Source organism: Anser brachyrhynchus (assembly GCF_964034855.1).
Source record: "Anser brachyrhynchus genome assembly, chromosome: 2".
NCBI lineage: Eukaryota > Metazoa > Chordata > Aves > Anseriformes > Anatidae > Anser > Anser brachyrhynchus.
The window spans coordinates 161,500,981-161,523,730 of NC_137695.1; the positions used below are offsets into that span (position 1 = coordinate 161,500,981).

At 45.7% G+C, this 22,750-nt stretch overlaps 1 protein-coding gene across 19 annotated transcripts in view; it reads left to right on the plus strand.

The window, feature by feature from the left end:
- SCRIB (scribble planar cell polarity protein) overlaps positions 1 to 22,750 on the plus strand; it is a 125,018-nt gene that overhangs the window by 87,159 nt on the left and 15,109 nt on the right. For 10 of the 19 annotated variants that reach the window (XM_080582886.1, XM_080582900.1, XM_080582902.1 and 7 more), the window contains 8 exons: positions 3,447 to 3,515; positions 8,534 to 8,575; positions 9,438 to 9,566; positions 10,914 to 11,021; positions 12,774 to 12,933; positions 14,325 to 14,493; positions 19,677 to 19,766; positions 20,078 to 20,266. In XM_080582886.1, coding sequence (XP_080439012.1) covers positions 3,447 to 3,515; positions 8,534 to 8,575; positions 9,438 to 9,566; positions 10,914 to 11,021; positions 12,774 to 12,933; positions 14,325 to 14,493; positions 19,677 to 19,766; positions 20,078 to 20,266 — 956 coding nt within the window. The remainder of the gene's footprint in view (positions 1 to 3,446; positions 3,516 to 8,533; positions 8,576 to 9,437; positions 9,567 to 10,913; positions 11,022 to 12,773; positions 12,934 to 14,324; positions 14,494 to 19,676; positions 19,767 to 20,077; positions 20,267 to 22,750) is intronic. The other 9 variants (XM_080582887.1, XM_080582893.1, XM_080582894.1 and 6 more) reach the window with 2 other exon arrangements.

Genomic DNA, 22,750 nt, shown 5'->3' on the forward strand with positions numbered 1-22,750 from the left:
GGCTTTGGCTGGGGTAACAAGCACTCTTTTATAGTATTAGAAGAGGAAAGGTCAGTGCTTCATCTTGGATGGGTACAGTTGATCCTAGGCAGAACTGGAACTCTGTTTCAGTTCTGCCTTCAATAAGAGTGCTGAAAGAGATCAGTGCTCTGTTAGCTATTATTTAGCTCTCTGGTACTAGCAGTTGATATGCATGTTGATGAAATGGGACCATAGAAGAATGATTGTGCATGCAGATATGATGGATCTGCATGGGGTGAGCAATATGGAGTTATTGTGTGACTGTATGGAAGTGCACTGGAGCAAGATGTGAGATGTTATTCTGTAAGATAGTGCTGGAGCTACTTGAAAGTGTGCTGGGGTGAGACAGGTGATGTTTGGCTATGTAATGGTGGAGCTGAGAATGTGCTGTGGTGAGGTGGAAGACTGTGCTTGTGCAGGTTTTGGTGGTCACTTTAGCTAAGGAGCAGCAGTGTTGAGCTGCTGAAATGCAAGCTGGAATATGTATGAGAGCTGGAAAAATGCAGGGAGTATGCATGTGCCTGTTGATTACTTGGTGTATGTATTGCATACTGTGAGAACAAGTCCTTTTCTGGAAAATGTATTAAGGATCACAAGATCGGTGATAGAGTAGAAGAAAGGGAGGGGATGGTAGTATGGGAAGTAGTACTGAAGTTCTTCTCTTCCCTATCCTTCAGCGTCAGCAGGTGCTCTCTATTTTCTGCCTCCTCTCCTTTACTCTGTTCTCTTCCTGTCTTTCTGATCATTTTGTTTCCTCGCAGCTTATTCAGTATAATAGGGCCAGCTCCAGAATGGAGGGTGACTGCGCTATGCTGTCTCCGCCAGTGGCCCAGGATAGCCGGGACTCCTCCCCAGAAACAGCTGCAGGCCTGATCAACAGACGTGTGCCTGGCCTTCCCCAGGACCCTGCATCACCCAACCAGTGTGCAAGTGGGGCAGAAAAGCCCCAGCTAGACAAGCAGGATCCCACGGGTTGTCCCCTGTCCCAGGACCAGATGCCAAAGACGCCAGAGCAAGAGTGTATGATCGACTCTCAGCCAATCCTCTTCAGTGAGAACCCCTTTGTGGTGGCTAACCGAAAGGGGAAAGCAGCAGGCAAGGCTTGTCTGGGGGGCCCACCCCTGGGCTATGGCAGGGAGGGAGTGCTGAAGACCAACCTTTACTTCAAGGCAAGCAGTCCCATGGCATGCTGTGTGTGGCATGCAATCACACAGTTAAAGCCACCTGCCTCCTACTAAACCACTGCGCATGCCCTGGGCCCCAGATGCCAGGCAGCACGAGGCCTGTGCAGGGGCTGGTCCCATCTAACATACGTGCTTCTGTGTGCAGTGGCAGTCATTCACTGACAGTCAGTGAATTGTCCTCCAGCCACTAATGAACCCCAGTTATTGCCAAGTATGCATGCTGCTAAGCCCCTCTTTGTGAGGAGGCAGTGATGTAAGGACTGGGGAGGACCTTCTCTTCCCCCCTCCCTCCCCAACTCCACCAGTGTCTCTGTGGGCAGGCAAAAATCAGGAGCAGTAGTGTTCCTTGTCTACAGTAGTTGTGAGAGCAGGAATTTGGCAGGGCTTGTAGAAGAAGGATAATGGTGTCACACGTTTGTATCTGGGCCTGAACAAACACAGACATTTTTAGACCCCTGAAAGCTAAGAGGCAGTGCAGCTGACATAGTTAATCTACAGCCCAGGAGCATGCTGTTCCTTGAAGTGACATGTTTCGATATATCTAGGCTTTCAGTCTTCAAGGGAGAGCTTTGCTTTTCACTGTGGAAAATCTGTTTGTATTTAGCTTCTTTATTGCTGCACAGCAAACGAATAGCTGAGCAAGGAGGACTAGGCCCAAAAACTTGCGTGCTCCAGATTAGCACCACACCCACTTCCCTTCTTCCTTTCTGAGCCTTTTGGGAGATCCAAAGAGCAAGAGAAGCAAAATAACACTAGGCAAACACCATACCGCACCCAATACACGCACACACACACACACACAGAAGGAAACAAAACAAAACAACACCTAGCTATAGTTTCCTTAGATGTTTATAGCCTAGTTCCTTGGTGACAATTTGTTTTTCACGTATGTGTAGGCATTTTAAGAATAGGACAAGGCATGCAGTGGAATCTCTGTAACCTCTCAGTATATTCAAAGTCTGTGGTATGGACATAATAGAAATATATCCACCTTCAGAGTTAATGATTCAAAAAAGTAGGGGTTACAAAGCACTGGCCCTTTTTGAAGGCAGGTTTTATGCCAGATCAGCTATCATCAGTCTGGAGGTGGGTGTCACAGTTAGCTTGAGCTAATCTAATTCCACATTGCTGCTGAAAGGGATTGATTCCCCTTGTCTGTATGTTCTCCTCCTGTGTGCTGACACCAGAATTGTGTGTCAGCTGCGTTAGGGAGTTTAAGTATTTTCTTTTCAGAATTAGTTTTTTGTAGAACAGCTCCCTCCTTGATGGATTGGTAGGCTGTGTGTTGTCGCACAAGGGAAGGGTTGGACAGAGGTACTAAGAAGCAGGGTGAGTGAGAGTGTAGCAGTGGCATGGAAGTAGATGTGTTGAGACTGCCACATCTCTGTCACTAGAGTGCTAAGAAGAATCAGATGTTTTCTGTTCTTCAATATAGACCTCAGATTACATCTCCTGGCTTGGTCAGTAGAAATACAGTTGCCCAAGGCTGACCTGAATCCAGTTAACAGGATTGACTAGTACATGAGTATGCTATTAATTGCAAAAGCCTAAATTTACTTAAACAATTGTCTAAATCCCAAATACCTTGTTTCCATCTTTAGGCATCTAAAATACTTTTCAAATCATGCTCCTTATTCATGTGCACAGTATGGTAATTATCGGGGGCTCTGCTGTCTTGTTGCAGCTGTTGGGGCTGGCTGTAGGCTGGCTCTCAGCCAGAGCATTGCTGGTCATAGGCTCCTGCAGAGGGGGTGAGAGCCCTGTCTTTCCTATGCTCGTCTGCTCATAAAGGGTCTACAGTGGATGTGGCTGGGGATGAATCTTGTCTCCTTTCAGTTGGGAGTGGCTTTTGTTGCTTGGTGTCTGTACAACACAATGTCTGTCTAAACTGTGGTCCAGCCTGTTGAGGGCTAACAGGAAGTTAGGGGGAGAAGATTCCAGGAATGTCTTACAAGGCAGAAGGCTTCAACCTAATTCAGTTGGCCTTGCAAGGCATTTTGATGTGATCTGAGTTCTAATGTTCAATGTAATTCCCTTGCTATTTCTAGTACTTTTTGCAAGTTTCTGCCACGTAACAACTGTCATTGGACCAATGCTAACTCTAGTTTCTTGCGGTGAAGTGGCCAGTAGCTGGCATCAGGCTGGATATCAGTGTTCTCCCTTGCCTCCTGGTGTCACTGCAAAGGGAGATACGTGGACATTGCTGCTGTACGGTAACTATGTTTGTCTTCTCTCTTGCAGGCTCCTGCGAGCGAGTCTGGGACAGGAATTTCCCGGAGGGAAACCCCCTATTCTCCTAGTAACCAGCAGGTGAGACTGCACCCAGGACTGGCAATGTGGGGAAGGGCAGGCTGGCATGTGTCCAGGAAAAGACAGCACCAGGGCAGAAAGGCAGAAGAAGCCAAGGTTAATTTCTGTATTTCAGAGTGATACTTTTGTGGTGGTGAAGTATCCACCACAGGAGGCATCTAGAGAGCTAGGGAAAGAGCTCTGCTTTTTCAAAATATCTCAGAGACGTAAGAATATAATTAGCTAGTCATAAACTCAGTGGAGAGTTATTGCTCTGAGGGTTAATTTAATTCTTAGGGTAATGAGCCGGGGGAGTACCTAGAGTGACTACAAAATGATAGTTGTCTTATCTTTTTTGAGAATGGCCTCACCAATGCTTTACATGAGACTGTATTAAATTATGTCAATTGGTACTTTAGAAGAAATGGAGAAGTCAGGATTTGGAGAATCATCTCATGTCTGTAAACCATCGCTACCTGGTCTCCCAGACTTATCCCTAGTTTTGTCTGTGACTCTGCTGGCAACCCACATTATCTCTTCAGAAGAAAATCAAATCTGCAGCAGACAGTTATAGGTTAGCCTACGTTTAGGGAATGATTTTCTAAAACACTTTGGTTAGAGGCTAGTTTTCAATCTGAAATGTGGGGTGTTTTTTTTTTTGTCTTAATTTCATGCAACTTTTGATGTTTGACAGCATTATTTATCCTTGCAAACTCTTCTTACCCATATCAGCTATGATCTTTTCTTTTAAATCTTTCAAAGTCTTTGATTTCACTTTTCATCCTGTGGCAGTAGGTTTCGCAAGTTAAGCCTTTTGAAATGAGACCACTCTTTTTGAAAGTGGATTTTGAAATTTTCCCTTTACAGGCATTACGTGTAATTGTATTTTGTAATAAGAGGTTGTGGTGGTTTTACTCAGCTGGGCAGCTGAGCTCCACCACAACTGCTCTCTCACTCACCTTTCTCAAAGGGAAAGGGGGAGAAAATACAGTAGAAAGGTCTCAAGGGCTGAGATAAGGACAGGGAGATCACTCAACAGTTATCGTCACAGGCAAAACAGTCAGCATAGAGACATTAATGAAATGTATTACCTATTACTAACAAGCTAGAGCAGTGAGAAACAAACAAACAAAACTACAAACACCTTCCCCCATCCACCCTCTTTTACATCATCCCCCTGAGTGGCACAGGGGAATGGGGAATCGGGGACTGTGGTCAGTCCATAACACTTAGTCTCTGACGCTCCTTCACAGTCACTCTCTTCCCCTGCTCCAGCATGGGGTTCCTCCCACGGGATGCTGTCCTTCCTGAACTGATCCTGCATGGGCTTCCCACAGGCAGCAGCTCTTCAAGAACTGCTCTGATATGGGTCTGCACCATGGGCTCCATCCATCAGGAGCAAAATACTCCAACATGGGTCCCCCATGGGCAACATCTCCCCCCAGATCACCTCCTCCTGCATGGACTCCTCTCCACAGGCTGCAACTCCAGCCCAGGGCCTGTTCCGGCAGGGGATCGCCACAGGCCACAGCCTCCTCCAGGCCACATCCACCTGCTCCACCGGGGGCTCCTCCACGGGCTGCAGCATGGAGATCTGCTCCGTGTGGGACCCATGGGCTGCAGGGGGACAGCCTGCTCCACCAGGGGCCTCTCCTCGGGCCGCAGGGGAACTGCTGCTGCATGCCTGGAGCACCTCCTGCCCTCCTGCTGCACTGACCGTGGTGTCTGCAGGGTTGGTTCTTACTCCTGCTGTTGTGCAGCAGTTTTTTCTGTTTCTTAAGTCTACTCTCACGGAGGCGCAAACAGCATTGCTTACTGACTTGGCTCTGGCTAGCAGCAGGTCCCTTTGCAGCTGGCTGAAATTGGCCCTTGTCTAACACGGAGCAGCTTCCAGATTCTTCTCGCAGAGGTCACTCCTGCAGCCCCCGCATACCAAAATCTTACCACGTAAATCCAATACAGAGCTGTAATGAGTTGAAAATGGTACTGTGTACTCTGTTCTTACTCCTTTTGCATCTGTTGCATTCCTTTTGGAGTATGACTGCATTCCTACTATTCAGACCCAGCAGCTAACAGATCTTTGGCTTAGTCATATCAGCAACCTGAGCTTGACAAAAGCTATCTACTTTTTTGCTTTGTTAATTTTTAGCCCGCTCAATGAGGTGAATCACATCATCTTGGGGTGAGGTGACCATTAACACTGACAAAGGAGAAGGGTCAGGACCACATGGCTAGGGGTAGCAAATACAACTGTGGAGCTGTAGTGAGCAATAGCTCACTCCATCTTCTGTTGCCTCCGTAGCCTATCTTGCATCTTCCTTGATTCTTAGATCCTTTGATATCAAGTGAGCACCAGATACACAGTAAGATTGGAAAAAGATACTATTCGTTAAAGTAATGGTATTTCAATGCATTCTGTTTCAGCTCCATATGTTTGTTTATTTGCTTTTTTGACAGCAGATCCTCAGAGGTGTATTTTGGGCAGTTTACCTGCCAGTTTTCTTTGAGATTAAGGTCTTTTTATCAAGAAGTATTCTTGGGGTGAAGATGATACTCCTCATTCGGAAAGAAATCTAGATATTGCCAGCAATGTGCACTTGCAGCCCAGAAAGCCAACCATATCCTGGGCTACATCAAAAGAAGCATGACCAGCAGGTTGAGGGAGGTGATTCTCCCCCTCTACTCTGCTCTTGTGAGACCCCATATGGAGTACTGTGTTCAGCTCTGGGACCCCCAGCACAAGAAGGACATGGACATACTGGAACGAGTCCAGAGATGATCAGAGGACTTAGAGCACTTCTCATATGAAGAAAGGCTGAGAGAGCTGGGGATGTTCAGCCCGGAGAAGAGAAGGCTCCGGGGACACCTCCTTGCAGCCTTTCAAAACTTAAAGGGGGTCTTAATAAAAAGATGGAGAAGGACTCTTTGCTTGGGTAGATAATGATAGGACAAGGGGGAACGATCTTAAACTAAAAGAGGATAGATTTAGACTAGACATTAGGAGGAAAATCTTCACTGTAAGGTAGTGAGGCACGGGAACAGGTTGCCTGGAGAAGTTCATCCCTGGAGGTGTTGAAGGCCAGGCTGGATGGGGCCTTGGCCAACCTGATCACCTGAGTGGGTGACTTCCCTGCCTACGGCAGGGGGCTTGGAGTTAGATGATCCTTAAGGTCCCTTCCAACCCAAACCATTCTATGATTCTGTGATATTAATTTACTCTGAATTTAAAGAACATCCGCTCTCAGTTAAAAAACAAGCACAGGTCTCAAAGGGTGGCCCTGTATCTGCTCACAGAGTGATTTAGGGTGGAAGGAACCTCTGGACTAAGACTCTGCTTGGAATAGACCCGATTAGATCAGGTTACTGAGGTCCATGTCCACTCAAATTCTGAACACCTTCAGAGACGGACAGTCCACATCTTTCTAGACACCATCTCCAAAGTTTCAATGTTTGAGTACCGTCACTGTGAGTTTGTTGTTTTGGGTGGCTTTTTCTTGGTTTGGTTTGGGTTGGGTTTTTTTGAATTAAATTAGCATTTGGCTAGAATGTCCCTAGTTCCAACATGTCATGGGCAGCTTTTGTGATACCCCTGATGCTTTTTGTTACTGACTCAGGTTCTTGAAGATGTTTTGGTGTCACAGTTAGTGAAGCATTAGTCTTGCTAGTGGTACTCTCCACCTGTGTTATGTACATGAGCTTTCTGTCACAATTACATGATTTAATACTTTTTGAATCAAAGCCTTGTACAGCAGTCTCCTGCATGTCAGGTAAGATTATATCTGGTAGATTTAGTTCTCTTTGGACAGTGAATGTTACACAAAATGGAACAGGTCCCCCAGATGATACTGAAGGACATAAGGCAATTACTAGCCTTGTGGCTTGCACGTTTTCTGGGATTTCAGGAGACTGACCTTCAGGTTGTTGCTCCAAAGTAGAAATTCCAAGAAATGGCATCGCTAATTGTTTGTCTCCATCTATTTTTAATGTAAATTCATTGTTTTTGACATCTTGTAGTCAAACCAGAATTTACAGGCTTATTTCAGAGCTCAGAGAATTATTTGGAGAAGTCAAGTCCTTTGTCCAGAGGCTGGCGTCGTGATGGTATCGCCTGGCCTTGAGTTCTGCCAGCTTCTCATGGGGAGCAAGCAAGGTGGGGGAAGGAAGGATCTGTTTGTGGTGGGGTTGGATGTATGTACAGGGGACAGCAGTGGGGCTTCCTCCACAGCAGGCAGCAAGGACCTGCGGGGGGCACTGACATCTCTGGGTAACTGCAGTCTCTGTGCTGGGAAAGGTACTTGTCTCAGCCTCTCATGCAGGAACCCTGGTATCTTCATTTTCTCTCCATTTTCTCCCCTGGCGATCCTCTGGCGTTACCTCTCTCCAGACACCTGCAGCCACTCGGCCTGCTCACCTGTCAGGCAGGGAGACCCGCTTTGTAAGTGCCTGTTGGTGTGCAGTGTGTGCTGCTGCTCTGTGCTGCTCTCACCCGGCACCGCTGCTCGTCTCATCTTCCGCCAGCTCTGTGCTCCCCAGCTCTTGGTCTTGGTGTGCACCGCGGGCTCAATGCAGAGAGCAGTGCCCAGAGCAGCCAGCCAAGGCATGAGAGGCTTTTTCCACTAGATACTGATGATATGGCATCTGGGAATGCTTTCTGGCAGAGAAGCTGTGGTGCTGATGGCTTTGCTCGAGTGCAGTAGCAAGTGCAGAGTGCCGGGGATGTAAACAAGGGCCAGGATCAGCTGAGCTGGAGCAGAAGAGGAGAGGGTGGGGGTCAATGCATGGAGATGCACAGAGAGCTGTGAGTGCCTTCTCACATCACAGAGGAACTAGGAGCAGTTCCTCTTGTGGGAGGGCTCTGGACATGGGCTCCCCACCTGAGGAAGGCATTTCAGGGGTTGATACAGGACTTAAGATTTTTTTCTGGTATGGGGAGAGGGGTGTGGGTAACGAGTTTTATATCTTTTTTTTTTGTATGGAGCAGGGTTAGCTAAAGGGTTCTGGCTTGGTCTTCACATTTACACCTTTATTTCTGTTTTCAGGCTTCCATTAATTTCATTGCATCACAGGATGATAGTAAATCAGTAAGTACATCTGTTACGAGACTTTGTTGTAATGTCCCTATGCGTTCTGCAGTGCGTAGAGCTTACCTGTTCCTTCTGTGTGTGCTTACTTTCAGCCGTGTAAGTTTCAATGTTGCCTCATGTACTCTCCTTCAGTCCTCCGTTATACGTCAAGTTTATACAAATGCACTTAAATATTCGTAATTTGATAACTTGATGCAAATGTTCTTGCAGTTTTTATTCCTGTTTATACTTGCAGCTTTCACTCGTGTTTTTTGCTGGCTTATTCAAGTTCTGCTCCTAATCTCTTCAGTATGTGATGTTTTGTTCACTTCCACACAACAACCAGCAGTGATGGCATCTAGGTCAAATCTCAGACTTTTATGTCCACTCTTTGCTCCTATCTGTGTCTGCATTTCTAATTGGAGGCCTGGCTGGTTCTCTGTTCATTTGCGCCTCCGGCTTTTGCCAGTACTCGTTTATCACTGATGTTTCCCAACTGCATCTCCCATTCATGATGCATACATTCTCCCAGCTCCGACATACTTGTGCCGTACCCCTCTGACCATTGTAGCTGCCACTTTTATGGCAGATTCTTCCTTGTGACCTGGGCTTTCTCTTTGTTGTTCCTGTTATCACCTTGACTTGTCTGAATCTCTTTGCCTGTACAAAGTACTTGTACCAGAGGCATTGCTTGGTGTTTGGTGTTTGCTTCAGTAGCTCAATTGAATTGAACTACTTGAATTGAGTAGAATTGAGCTCAGGTGCATGGATTTGTCTTATTCACTTGCATGCCAGAGACACATTGCTCCCCAAACTTCTCACCTCTCTTCTCTCTCTCTATTCCTCTGCTTTTTCCCCTACTATGTGATATTGACACAAGCAGACCAAACCAGGTGTCATTCAGCCTCTGTCTCGAGTGCGTCAAAATGCTGCCTCACATAATTCGGAGGACAGGGACAGCCCCAATCCCTTCCAGCAACCTGAGCCGTGCTCCAGTATCCAGAACTCTGTAAGTGGCCTGCAGTTCTTTCTTACTAAGCTTGTCCTAGGCTGCTCTAGTGCCACTTTTTCTGATGGGTAGGCTGAACACAGCCTCCCAGTGGTGTCTGTGTAGTTTAAAGATCATGTGCCTTAGCTAAAGCTGGTTTTGAATTTGCATCAGACTGGATGCCCTGATTAAGAACCCGTACTCTACAAGTAGAGTAATAGTCAATGTGTCCTGTTCAGTTTTCTAACGTGAAAGAGCCTCACCAGCCTGCCTTGTGTCTTCACTTATCCATTCAAAAATCTTGCATTGTTGAAACTGAATTGTGGCTGAAATCCTCACAGCAGTTAGTTTTAAATCCTTATTTATGAACTGTTGCATTCTGTTGAGGCATAAATCATTCAGAACCCTTTTCTGTCAATGTCTTGCATCTTGGAGCAAAAGCCAATGTCATCTCACTGATAGTAAGTTTTTTGATTTGCAAAATAATTGTTTTTCAAAGACTATTTTTATCTGGGATGTATGTTGATGGGAGAGAAAGATTAGCTATTTTGGTCTTTGCCTTGGTAAGAATTGACATGACTTGTGTACCTGTAATATAGCTCTTCCCTTTTATTGAAACCTATATGAAATTATAGCAAATTACAGACATTTCTCTGAATAAGTGAAGGGAAAATTTGAGATCAAAGTCTATTCTTCTCCAGATTATTGATCCCTGAGTGGGTTGCCACTGGTTTAGGAGGCTATGACCATTAGCCTTGAAGTGTGCAGAACTATGGACTGGTCATTTTAGAAGCAGAAGCACAATAGCCACGGGGGAAAAAAAAAAAAAAAAAGTAGAATGAGACTGATAGATCCCTTCCCACGAGGAAGTCTCATTTAGTCAGAAATACTAGATAAAGCCAGGGCTTATCTTCCATTTTTAGTAGACTAAAATTGGCTAATTCAGTTCTAAGTAAGGGTCAGTCAGCTGTATATCTGCTGTATTCCAGTGTCCAAAGCCCATTGATTCAAATAAGTGCATTCTAGTTGAATTGGTTGGAAATCCTTAAGGATCAAGAGAGTAGTCTGACGCCTTGGCCAAGAGATCAGTCACAAAATTCTGGTGAAGTCAGTGTGGATCTGTACCACCAGAAGTATCAGTCCTCCACCATCCAAGAAATAAAATGGGGCTATGTTACATGTGCTGCATTATACAGTGTCCACTGCTCACCTTGCTGTACAAGGCTGCCGTAGCTGTCCCTTCTGTATTCCAGGCTTTGCAGGCTGAGGATTTTGCAGTGTTTCCCTCGTTTTCTGTTTGTTTTTGTTGTTGGTGGTGGTTTTTTATAAATCTGTGATTCTTTTTATATTCTGTATTTGTCCCTTTAGCCAAAGCCACCTTCACCACCCTCTCCTGACGAGATTCCCATCAATGTCAAGCAAGCATACAAGACCTTTGCAGCAGTACCCTTGTCACACCCTCTGCTCGAGACACAGGTAACTAGTGCTGACTGGGGTGAATGTTGCCCGAACAGTGGAACACACAGAAGATAAAACATTGCAAGTGAGCACGGGAAGTGTGAGGATAGGAAGGAGGTAGCAACTTGTTTACCCCAAAGAAATATGCTGTGTGTGATGTTGAGGATGAACTAGGTTCATGAGTTAGATGTCTTGACTCATCTTGTACACAGATGATTTCTCAAGTTCTAGCTGCTGTATCATGGTTTAGGAAGCAATTACTGATCCTGAAGTAGCTCACCTTGTATTTTGTACTACTAAATTCAATTCTTTTCATCCTCCTCAAAGCAACCTATCATTCCAGGATGCTATTCCAAACCTTTTTGAATTTTAACAGTACTTATCTCCATTCTGTGGAGTGGATGAATGAAATAAAGTGCAGAGACCTTTGACAACTCTGCATTTCTGCGAATCTGTGTTCTGGTCTTCTTTGTCATTCATCAACTTTTTTCATGCCTCCATGGTTTCTGATTCTAATTTGGCAATGCAAATGTTAACCAAGATTGGTCACGAAACTGATGTTTGTAGTCTCAAGACTACAGATCTTTGCAGTTCTTTGTTTAAAAAATTATATTATCAAATGAGGGTATTAGATTAATCCTCATTGCAGCTGTTCCATTATACTTTTTTCCATTTATTTTCATGTTGTATTTTCATCCTTGAATATTTGTCCTGGAGCTTTTTACAGTGCTTAAATTAGACTGGTGGCTCTGCTTCTCAAATTGTTTTTGCCTGCTTCTTGATTCTGACAAGATATTGGCTATCTTTTAGACATAAATGTCCACCTAGTCAAACAAGTCAATTAAAAAAAGATGCTTGTCAGACTTTGAGTTTCTTGGGTCTTCTCATTCAGAATTCTTGAACAGTGATCTGCAGGGGTGAGATTTTTGATAACTCTTGGCAGTTCTCATTTTACCCTTACAGTTTCTGATTTCTGGTATACGGATGGATTTTGTGGATCAATTTCTTCTTTTCCCTGTAATTCTACTCTTCCAATATGCTGTTATTTTATTCTGCTAAATAAGAATTTCTTTTCTTCCTGATAGTGAAATTTCCACTTCTTAGAAGTAAATTTTACGTAGTTATATCTTTGATTTAAAGAAAATCTCCATCTTAAGCTAAGCCTTCTGCTCCTGTTTGGTTCACTGATTTCCCTGTAAGTTTCAGTTTCTGCCCTTTTAAAATCAAAAATTTTTGTCACCATCTGTTTCTGTTTATCCCTCAATTAACTTAAATCCTCTTTGCCCACTACTCAGAATTGCTAAGTCTGAAGCAGCCTTGCCTTGTGTTAATTCTGTGACTGTTCTGTGAACCAGTTCATCAGCTGATGTCCCTGACTGCTGCTGTTTTATATTGCATCATTGACACTTAGTTGTGGGCGAGGAGTGATGATAGAAAACCCTCTGTCCAGAGTGTGCCCACTTCTCTGTATCCTTAGGAATTGCCTGGTCAGACCAGCACAGAGAAACCCAAAACTGCCCCAGAGGTGAATTCTGGTGACTGGAGCAGGAACTAGGAGAGGGACTCAAAGAGGATTCAGGCTTTCGGGACTGTGGATGTGGAGACAGGATCCCAGTGCGGGCACACACTGAAGGGCTGGGGAGGAGGAGGAGGGTGTGGGTATGGAGCATGTGAGTGGGGTGAGCACGCACAGGGCATGCATTCAGGGTGGTATGGGAAGAGAGCCTTGGCTTGGTCGCTCTGTGGACAGTGCTGGTGCATCTCCCACAGGTGCCGATGCCAAGTGGACTGCACAGCCCTGAACAGCGATCCTTCCGTGAGAGGCAGAAGTATTTTGAAGTTGAGGTTAAGCAGCAGCAGATGGATAAGCCTCCCAAGCGTGTTTCCTTGGTAGGAGAGGATGACCTGAAGAAAATGAAGGAAGAAGAAGGTATGCTTCAATCTGTGCAGGGAAATTTGGCCTGTTAAGTGAATCCTACCTCTATGGGAGGCATGAGATAGCACACACACCAGGAATCCAAGACCTGCAAAAGCGTGTGGGTGGTTATTAAAAACGCATGGTAACTGCTTGACATATGTGAACTTTAATGAGTTTATTGGCTGCTCCACTGTTACTGTGTAAAACACAATCTCTGATCAGGACAACTCTGAGTACAAGAATTAAAAAAAAAAAATCCTGGGGAAGAGAAATCTCACAGTGAAGATTGTCCAGATAATAAATGAAATTTTAGCTTACTCAAGAAGAAATATCCCAGTAAAATACTTAAAAATCATATATTACACCCTCTGGATCTCTGCAATTCTAGCAGTTACCCAAAGATTTCTGCTGTTCTGTGCTCCCACTGCCAGCAAACTACAGCTTTAGAAATTTCTAAATCTTGTCATAAAGATCCCTAGTCATGTTTTGAATTAGGCACGCTTACTTGCACAAGTGTTCCACTTGCATTTTCTTATTTTAAAAGCATTTAATAAAAGAGGCCAAGCATCGTTATTACTTTGCAGTTACAGTAGATTGGTCAGAACACCTGCCTGCAGAGAGTAGCCTATTCACAGGCCCCTTTTGTCCCTGTTCCTCTTGGGTCCTGTGCAGCTACCTGCCTGCCTAATGGTTCCCTTTGACTCAGTGCCAGGAGGAGGGGGTTCCTCAGCACTCCAGTCCTGGTTTCGGCTGTGATAGAGTTAATTTTCTTCCTAGTAGCTGGTACGGTGCTGTGTTTTGGATTTAGGATGAGAATAATGCTTAAACATACTAATATTTTAGTTGCCACAGAGCAGTGCTTACACTTAGTAAGGGACTTTTCAGCTTCTCATGCTGTCATGCCAGTGAGGAGGATGGAGGTGCACAAGAAGCTGCGAGGGGACACAGCCAGGGCAGCTGGCCCAAACTGACCAAAGGGATATCCCATATGATGTCATGTGGAACAATAAAATGGGGGGCGGGGGTTGTTGCTGCTCAGGGAGTGTCTGGGCATCAGTCAGTGGTGGTTCTGCATCACTTTTTTTGTATATTCTAGTATTCTCTCTCATCCCACTGTGTGTGGGAAGTGAGTAAATGGCTGTGTGGTGCTTAGCTGCCTGCTGGGTTAAACTACGGTAAGCCTCTAGGAGTGGAGGCTTATTGCCTAGGGAGGGCAGGACTGAGGGAATGCAGTAGAGCTCGTTACATCTGAAACATTAGTGGAGTGGAGGAGAAACAAAGGAAATGGTGAAGAGCACAGACTTGAAGGGATGATGAGCATAAGTTCCTGCCCAGAGGCTTCATCCCTGTGGGGTTTTAGTGAGTGCCTTGTGGTGTAAGATGAGTCTGTATTATTTTGACAGCTCGAAAGCTGCAGCAGAAACATACCCTTCTGTTGGAAGAAGAAGTGGAAGAGGATGAGATGATAAAACAAGTGCCTGAGATGAGCATGCAGTCCAGTGTCATCATTGAAGGAGTTGAGTACAAAATTGAGAGACTAAATGGAAGGAGCATCCAACCTCCAGGAACTCGGTAAGACAAGGCTGCTAGCTCAGTGCCACCTACATGTGTCAGAGGTGTCTCAGCATCAGTAATTTTCAGGGAAGAGGGCTGGACATTACCTCAGCTTCAACATAAAACCACACAGTATGGAGTTTTGTTTTTCCAGCTCTTTCTTTTCAGAAGAATACCTTCTTCAGCTCTGTGCTTTGGTATGTAGAGCCATTAATTTTTGGTAATAGCTAACTTGTGATAAGCCTTGGTGCTGGACCTAGCTTTGATTTTTTAGGGTATTGATTCCTGGTTCTCCTGGACTTGTTCTCCATGTTGTTTTGATGTTGTTTTCTCATTCTTGGGCACAGAGCTGGGGAATGAGAAAAGGCTTCTCATAAAACTTCAAATAAAAATAAGGCTGCACTAAATAGAATAAAACTAGAATAAAACTGCAGCACCCACCTTTGGATTTGTCCTTATCTGACTTAATGTACCTGAACTTATTCAAAGCATTTGTCACTGTCCTCCGTGATATCCTTGTCTCTGAGTTGGACACACATGGATTTGACAGATGGACAGCTCAGTGGGTAAGGAATTGGCTGGATGGTCGCACTGAAAGAGTTGTAGTCAATGGCTCAGTGTCCAGGTGGAGATCAGTAACAAATGGTGTTCCTCGGGGGTCAGTATTGGGACCAGCACTATTTAACATCCTTGTTGGCAACACAGACAGTGAGATCACAGAATCACAGAATCGTCTAGGTTGGAAGAGACCTCCAAGATCACCTAGTCCAACCTCTGACCTAACACTAACAAGTCCTCCACTAAACCATATCACTAAGTTCAACATCTAAACATCTCTTAAAGACCTCCAGGGATGGTGACTCAGCCACTTCCCTGGGCAGCCCATTCCAATGCCTAACAGTCCTTTCAGTAAAGAAGTTCTTCCTAATATCCATCCCAAACCTCCCCTGGTAAAACTTTAGCCCATTCCCCCTCGTCCTGTCACCAGGCACGTGGGAGTATAGACCAACCCCCACCTCGCTACAGCCTCCTTTAAGGTACCTATAGAGAGCGATAAGGTCGCCCCTGAGCCTCCTCTTCTCCAGGCTGAACAATCCCAGCTCCCTCAGCCGCTCCTCATAAGACTTGTTCTCCAGACCCCTCACCAGCTTCGTTGCCCTTCTCTGGACTCTCTCGAGCACCTCGATGTCCTTCTTGTAGCGAGGAGCCCGAAACTGAACACAGCACTCGAGGTGTGGCCTCACCAGAGCTGAGTACAGGGGGACAATCACTTCCCTAGCCCTGCTGCCCACACCGTTTCTGATATAAGCCAGGATGCTGTTGGCCTTCTTGGCCACCTGAGCACACTGCTGGCTCATATTCAGCCGACTATCAATCAGTACTCCCAGGTCCTTCTCTGCCAGGCAGCTTTCCAACCACTCATCTCCCAGCCTGTAGCTCTGCTTGGGGTTGTTGTGCCCCAAGTGCAGGACCCAGCATTTGGCCTTGTTGAATTTCATACAGTTGGCCTCAGCCCATCGGTCCAGCCTATCCAGATCCTCCTGCAGAGCCTTCCTACCCTCAAGCAGATCGACACACGCACCTAACTTGGTGTCATCTGCAAACTTACTGAGGGTGCACTCAATCCCCTCACCCAGATCATCGATAAAGGTATTAAGGAGGACTGGCCCCAGTACTGAGCCCTGGGGGACTCCACTAGTGACCGGCCTCCAACTGGATTTGACTCCATTCACCACAACTCTTTGGGCCCAGCTATCCAGCCAGTTTTTAACCCAACGAAGCGTACACCAGTCCAAGCCACGAGCAGCCAGTTTCTTGAGGAGAATGCTGTGGGAAACGGTATCAAAAGCCTTACTGAAGTCAAGGTAGACCACATCCACAGCCTTTCCCTCATCCACTAAGCGTGTCACTTTGTTATAGAAGGAGATCAGGTTCGTCAAGCAGGACCTGCCTTTCATAAACCCATGCTGACTGGGCCTGATCACCTGGTTGCCCTGTAAGTGCCACGTGATGACACTCAAGATAATCTGCTCCATGAGCTTCCCTGGCACTAAGGTCAAACTAACATGCCTGTAGTTCCCCGGGTCTACCCTCCGGCCCTTCTTGTAGATGGGCGTCACGAGAGATCGAGTGCACCCTCAACAAGTTTGCTGATGACACCAGGCTGTGTGGTGTGATCAGCATACTGGAGGGAAGGAATGCCATCCAGAGGGACCTTGACAGGCTCGAGAGGTATGTCTAGTGAACTTCATGAGAATCAACAAGGCCAAGTGCAAGGACAAGAAGGACACAAAAGTATTAGAACAAGTGCAAGGTCCTGCGTCTGGGCCAGGGCAATCCCAAGCACAAATACAGGCTGGGTGAAGAATGGATTGAGAGCAGCCCTGAGGAGAAGGACCTGGGGTTGCTGGTGGATGAGAAGCTCGACATGAGCCAGCAATGTGCGCTCACAGCCCAGAAAACCAACCATGTCCTGGGCTACATCAAAAGCAGGTCGAGGGAAGTGATTCTTCCTGCTACTCTGCTCTCATGAGACCTCACCTAGAGTACTGTGTTCAGTGCTGGGACCCCCAGCATAAGAAGGACACAGAAGTATTAGAATGAGTCCAGAGGAAGGCCACAAAGATGATCAAGGGGCTGGAGCACCTCTCTTACAAAGGCAGGCTGAGGGAGCTGGGGTTGTTCAGCCTGGAGAAGACCTTATAACAACCTTCTAATACCTAAAGGGGGCTACAGGAAAGCTGGGGAGGAACTCTTTGTCAGGGAGTGGAGCGACAGGACAAGGAATAATGGCTTTAAACTAGAAGAGGGTAGGTTTACATTAGATCTAAGGACGAAACTCTTTACTATGCGAGTGGTGAGGCTGTGGAACAGGTTGTCCAGTGGTTGTGGACGCCCCATCCCTGGAAGTATTTAAGGCCATGTTGGATGGGGCTTTGAAGAACCTGGTCTAGTGGAAGGTGTCCCTGCCCATTTTGTGTGGGGTGAGGGTGGGCAGGAGTTGGAATTAGATGATCTTTAAGGTCCCTTCCAAGGTCCTAGGTGACCCTGCTTGAGCAGGGGGGTTGGTCTAGGTGATCTCCGGAGGTCCTTTCCAACCTCAACCATTCTCTGCTCTGCTCTCGTGAGACCCCATCTGGAGTGCTGTGTTCAGCCCTGTGGTCCACAGCACAAGAAGGACACAAAAGTATTAGAACAAGTCCAGACGAGGGCCACAAAGATGATCAAGGGTCTGGAGCACATCTCCTGTGAAGACAGGATGAGAGAGCTGGGGTTGTTCAGCTGGGAAAAGAAAAGGCTCCAGAAAGATTCTATAACAACTTTCCAATATCTAAAGGGGGCTTACAGGAAAGCTGGGGAGGGATTCTTTGTCAGGGAGTGTAGTGATAGGACAAGGAGTAATGGCTTTAAGCTAGGAGAAGGTAGATTAAGATTAGATATAAGAAAAATTCTTTAATCTGAGGGTTGTGAGGCCCTGGAACAGGTTGCCCAGAGAAGCTGTGGATGCCCCATCCCTGGAAGCGCTCAAGGCTGGGTTGGGTGGGGCTTTGAGCAACCTGGTCTAGTGGGAGGTGTCCTTGACCATGGCAGGGGCGTTGGAATTAGATCATCTTTAAGATCCCTTCCAACCAAAACCATTCTGATTCTATGGCTTTCTCTTCTGAGTCTGTGTTACAGATGTTCTTTTTTTCCCAAACACTTTTTTTGGGGGTCAGTTTTACAGAGGCTGAAAACACTCATCTTGGGGTTTTTTTGAGTCTTATTTCTCTCCATTGTTCCTATCCAGTCTCTGTTGAGCAACTTCTCACATGATGAATGCACTGAGAACCTTCCACCTTCTGTGCTGCCCTTAGCCTATTACTCGTCAACTCTAAAGGACAGCAGCCAAATGCACACCAGCTGCTTGGTTTGATACGAAGGCCTACTTATCCCTGCTTTTTTCATACTGAAATGTGGGAGGCTAGAGAAGAGTAAGCCTGGTTCCATCAGATTGCTTTGCTCAGTCAGCAGTGATTTTAACAGTGGAAGGCTCTGAGAATGTGTTCAGCTTCAAGCTTACAGTGCTTATCTGTGTAAGAATAGGCAACTGCTTATATAAGACTTTTGATTCATGCTTGTACAAAGTAGAGGTAATGGAATAGGCTGAATGTGTGCATCTTGAATTTTTTTTCTTGTCATGCTGAAACAGAAACTGGAATTTAATAAAAATAAACTTGAGCAGTAACAATAAGGGCTCAAACATTTAATAAGCTTTCTGACTGCCAGCTGAGCTGCAGTGACTGGGGGCATGTGCTTAACCTCTGGAAAGCAGTGCTGTGTGACCTACAGTTCAGCCTGACATGCAGCAATTTGGTTATGAGCATAAATCCTCAGTGTGTCGAGCAGAGTGTGCATAGAGTGGCTGCACTGAGAATCATGGCTCTGAGATCTCACAGGATTTGTCCCTAGCCCAGACATGCATTCACTTACAACTCAGGAGGATTGATCGTCCTTTGTTAACGTTTATGCATATCGAGCATCAGCAAACGAAAAAGCTGGAAGCAGCCATTCGATGTACATGATGGGGCTGCCCATTGTGTAAAGGGAGCTGGAAAGAGCCAGACTAGGGCAAGGCAAGAACTTGTCAGCAAGCACAATGTATTACATTTGAAGAGTGTGTGTGTTAGTGGAGGGGGCATGGCTGACTTCCAAATCACAGAATCACAGAATTGTAGGGGTTGGAAGGGACCTCAAGAGATCATCAGGTCCAACCCACCTGCCAAAGCAGGTTCCCTAGAGTGGGTTGCCCAGGTAGGCGTCCAGATGGGCCTTGAATATCTCCAGAGAAGGAGACTCCACAACCTCCCTGGGCAGCCTGTCCCAGTGCTCCGTCACCCTCACCGTGAAGAAGTTCTTTCGCATGTTGGTGCAGAACTTCCTGTGCTCCATTTTTTGGCCATTGCCCCTTTTCCTATCCCCACAAACCACTGAAAAGAGGTTGGCCAAAATGAGGAAAATGAATTCTGAACATAGAGAACATGAATAGTTATGAAATCAACAAGGAAATGCTTGCAGCAATGGAGAAAAAGCTGTTCTGCAAAAGCATTAAGGGTTGTGTCTTCAAACTGAACTAATTACTGCATTCTAGAGCTTGGATATTCTGAACACTCATTGGATATGCCAGCCTGCGATACTGTTAGCTGACATGCTTTTTGGTCTAGGTCCTCAGAGTTTAATGAGAACAACAGCTCACAGAGGAATTCACTGGAAGAGGCAATGAAGCCTGAACAGAGAACCAACTCTATATCTGGGTAAGTAGATGAGCAATATCCTCTGCGTAGAAACTGCCAGATGACAGAGCAGGTGACTCCTACTTTTTAGCAAATACAGGGTGTGAAAGGAAGAATTTTGTGGAGAAGGGAAATTGATCGGAACCAACTTCTTAGCAGAAGTTTAATTTTGTGTCCTCCTTCCATCTCCCAAGATGATATCCTTGGACCTAGTTGTGGTACAGAACAGTTGATTGTGGATGTTGATCATCACGTTTCACCTTCAGAAGAGCAGACAGAGTTGTACTGAACCAGGCCTGCCTGTTTCTCACTGCTTTTCTCTCTCTGCCAAGGCTGAGTCCATTAAATCTTGGAGCAGGGGATCCAGTGGCACCTGTGCGGACAGCCAAAGCTGAACGGCGACACCAGGAGCGATTGCGAATGCAGAGTCCTGAGCTCCTGAGCAGTCAAGAGAAGGAGCTTTCTCCAGCAGAACGTCGTGCTCTGGAGGCAGAGAAACGAGCAATGTGGAGGGCAGCACGGTGAGACAGATGAACTGTCACTATTCTCTTCACTACGCTAGTTCAGGGAAAGGGAAGCTGCTGCATGTCTTGGAATCCATGGTGTTAAAAATGGAAAACAAAGAAACCTCCCTATGTCATAAGCTGGGAGAGGTTGTAGTTGCACTTTGATTCTGTCAAACAGTGCAAAGCATCTACTGCTTGGCTGAGCTCATCTGCTTCTGACAGCTACATGAGTGAGATGTCTCATAGTTCAACAGTGCTCATACAGTCATGAAGACTGAGTTTTATAAAATACACAACTCAAACAGCTTTATGTGATGGTGACTGTATCTCTTTCCTCTCAGCACACAGTTCCCCCCCTCTTTTGTAACACGTGGGGAAAGATAGTATTTATCAAAGCTGTGAGGTGACACATTCAAAATGAAAAACAGAAAGAGCATTTCACATATTCAGTGTTGCTAAACTGGTAGACTCGCTGAAGCCAAGAAATGAGCAACATGAGGACGTTCTTATCCTCACAAACTTCCATGAGCTGTGAAAGAGTGATTAAAAATTTGTTTTGAAAGAGGTCTTCCTACCTCAGATCTTTAGATTGGGGGCTAGTCCAGACCCTTACTGTGTAATATAATTCCTTTCAAGAATTAGTCAAGCTGCTGCTGTAACAAATTATTTTTCTTCCCTGAATGCTCCTGTAACAGGCACTCAGATGATAACTGCAGCAGTCTTTCTGGGGGGTTGAGTGAGAACTTTTAGAAGAACACGACTGCTAGCAACTCATCGTTGCCAAACTGCTAGATAGGATGTTGGAGGGATTACTGTGAGTTGTACCACCTAGCAATATCAGTGTTTGTGGTTAGATTTGGATGATAATGGTGCTGCCTTCTTCTGAGGCTCTGAGGATGAAGAAATGTATAGTGGAATTATCAATGATGAGAGCTGACTACTTATGCTTATCTAGGGTTTTGATGGTACACATCTTCCCATTGTTACTTGATCATATAACAGATCTATCTGGTTATAGTTTTGCTGAGCTGGGCTCAACTGATGTTCACAGTACCAGGGCTCTTGTCTTTCAGGAAGAATTTTCTTAGCATGCTCCAGCTCCATTACCTTAGATAATCCCTTTGGTCTGTCTCAGATTATTTTTTTTCCTGGAGCATTGCCTTAATTTCAGTGCACTACCCTGCAGTGTCAGAAAGCTGATCAAGTCACTGGAAAGCCTACCTGTTACACAAAACCTTAATTTGGAAGAAAATGATTTCTGTCTTCTTGTAGCATGTTATACCTTTGAAGCTGGCCCTGCTTTGAGCAGCTTTAATGTCAGATGACCTCCAGAGGTCCCTTCCAATCTGAGTGAATCTATACTCAACAATCTCTCCTTCACGTGCACCCCAGACATGGGGGTGTCTACATACAGGTACAGCGATGAGTCAGGATCTCACCACACTGTGCTCTGGCAGGATTGTTTCCTTCCTGTGCTATTGTCTCATCCTCCAGATACTATGGGATTCTGTCTGCTACTCTGACTTACTGAATGTTCTGCTGTATTTGGCATCACACTCCTGTTCTAGTTGTTGTAGTTCCCATGGCTTCTGTGTCATGACTTGTCAGGAGGCATCGTTTGCAAATGGCAGTTCTGTATTTTCACATTAAGGCAGGAACAACCCTTTTACAAAAATACTGACACATGGAAGAAAGTTTATGAACAATGCCTGCCATAATAGAGGCATTGTCATTGTATTATAGGGCTAGAAACTGGGCAGGTGTTGTAGAACCAATATGTGGTTACAAACCATAGTGCATCCAGGCCTGGGGCCCCCAGCACAAGAAGGGTGTGGATCTGTTCAAGCAGGTCCAGAGGAGGGCCGTGAAGATGATCAGAGGGCTGGAGCACCTCTCCTATGAAGCCAGGCTGAAGGAGCTGCAGATGTTCAGCCTGAAGAAGAGAAGGCTTCACAGAGACTTCAGCTTTTCAGTACTTAAAGGAGGCTTATAAAAAACATGGAATGCAACCTTTTGCTTGGGCAGAAAATAATAGGACAAAAGGGTTTTAAACTAAAAGAGGGGAGGCTTAGATTAAGTGTTAGAAGGAAATTCTTCACTCAGGGGTGGTAAGGCATTGGAACAGGTTGCCCAGAGAAGTTGTGGATGGAGGTGTTCAAGACCAGGCTGGATGAGGCTCTGGGCAACCTGGTCTAGTCGGTGGCATTTCTACCTACATCAGGGGGGTTGGAACTAGATGGTCTTTAAGGTCGCTTCCAACCCAAGCCAATCTATGGTTCTATGCTTGATTCTATGATTTTATCTCCCTCATGCCTCCACTTCCCATGCATATTTCCTCATACACTGGAGCAGGCTGTATTAGCTCCGATTACTCCTAAGCCTAAACATTAACATGTCCAGGTAATTCTATAATAAAAGCCTTGTTTATGGTGGATATAAAGTGGAGGAACATGACATTGCATGTTCAAACATTTGAAAACATAGACATTACAAGGATTC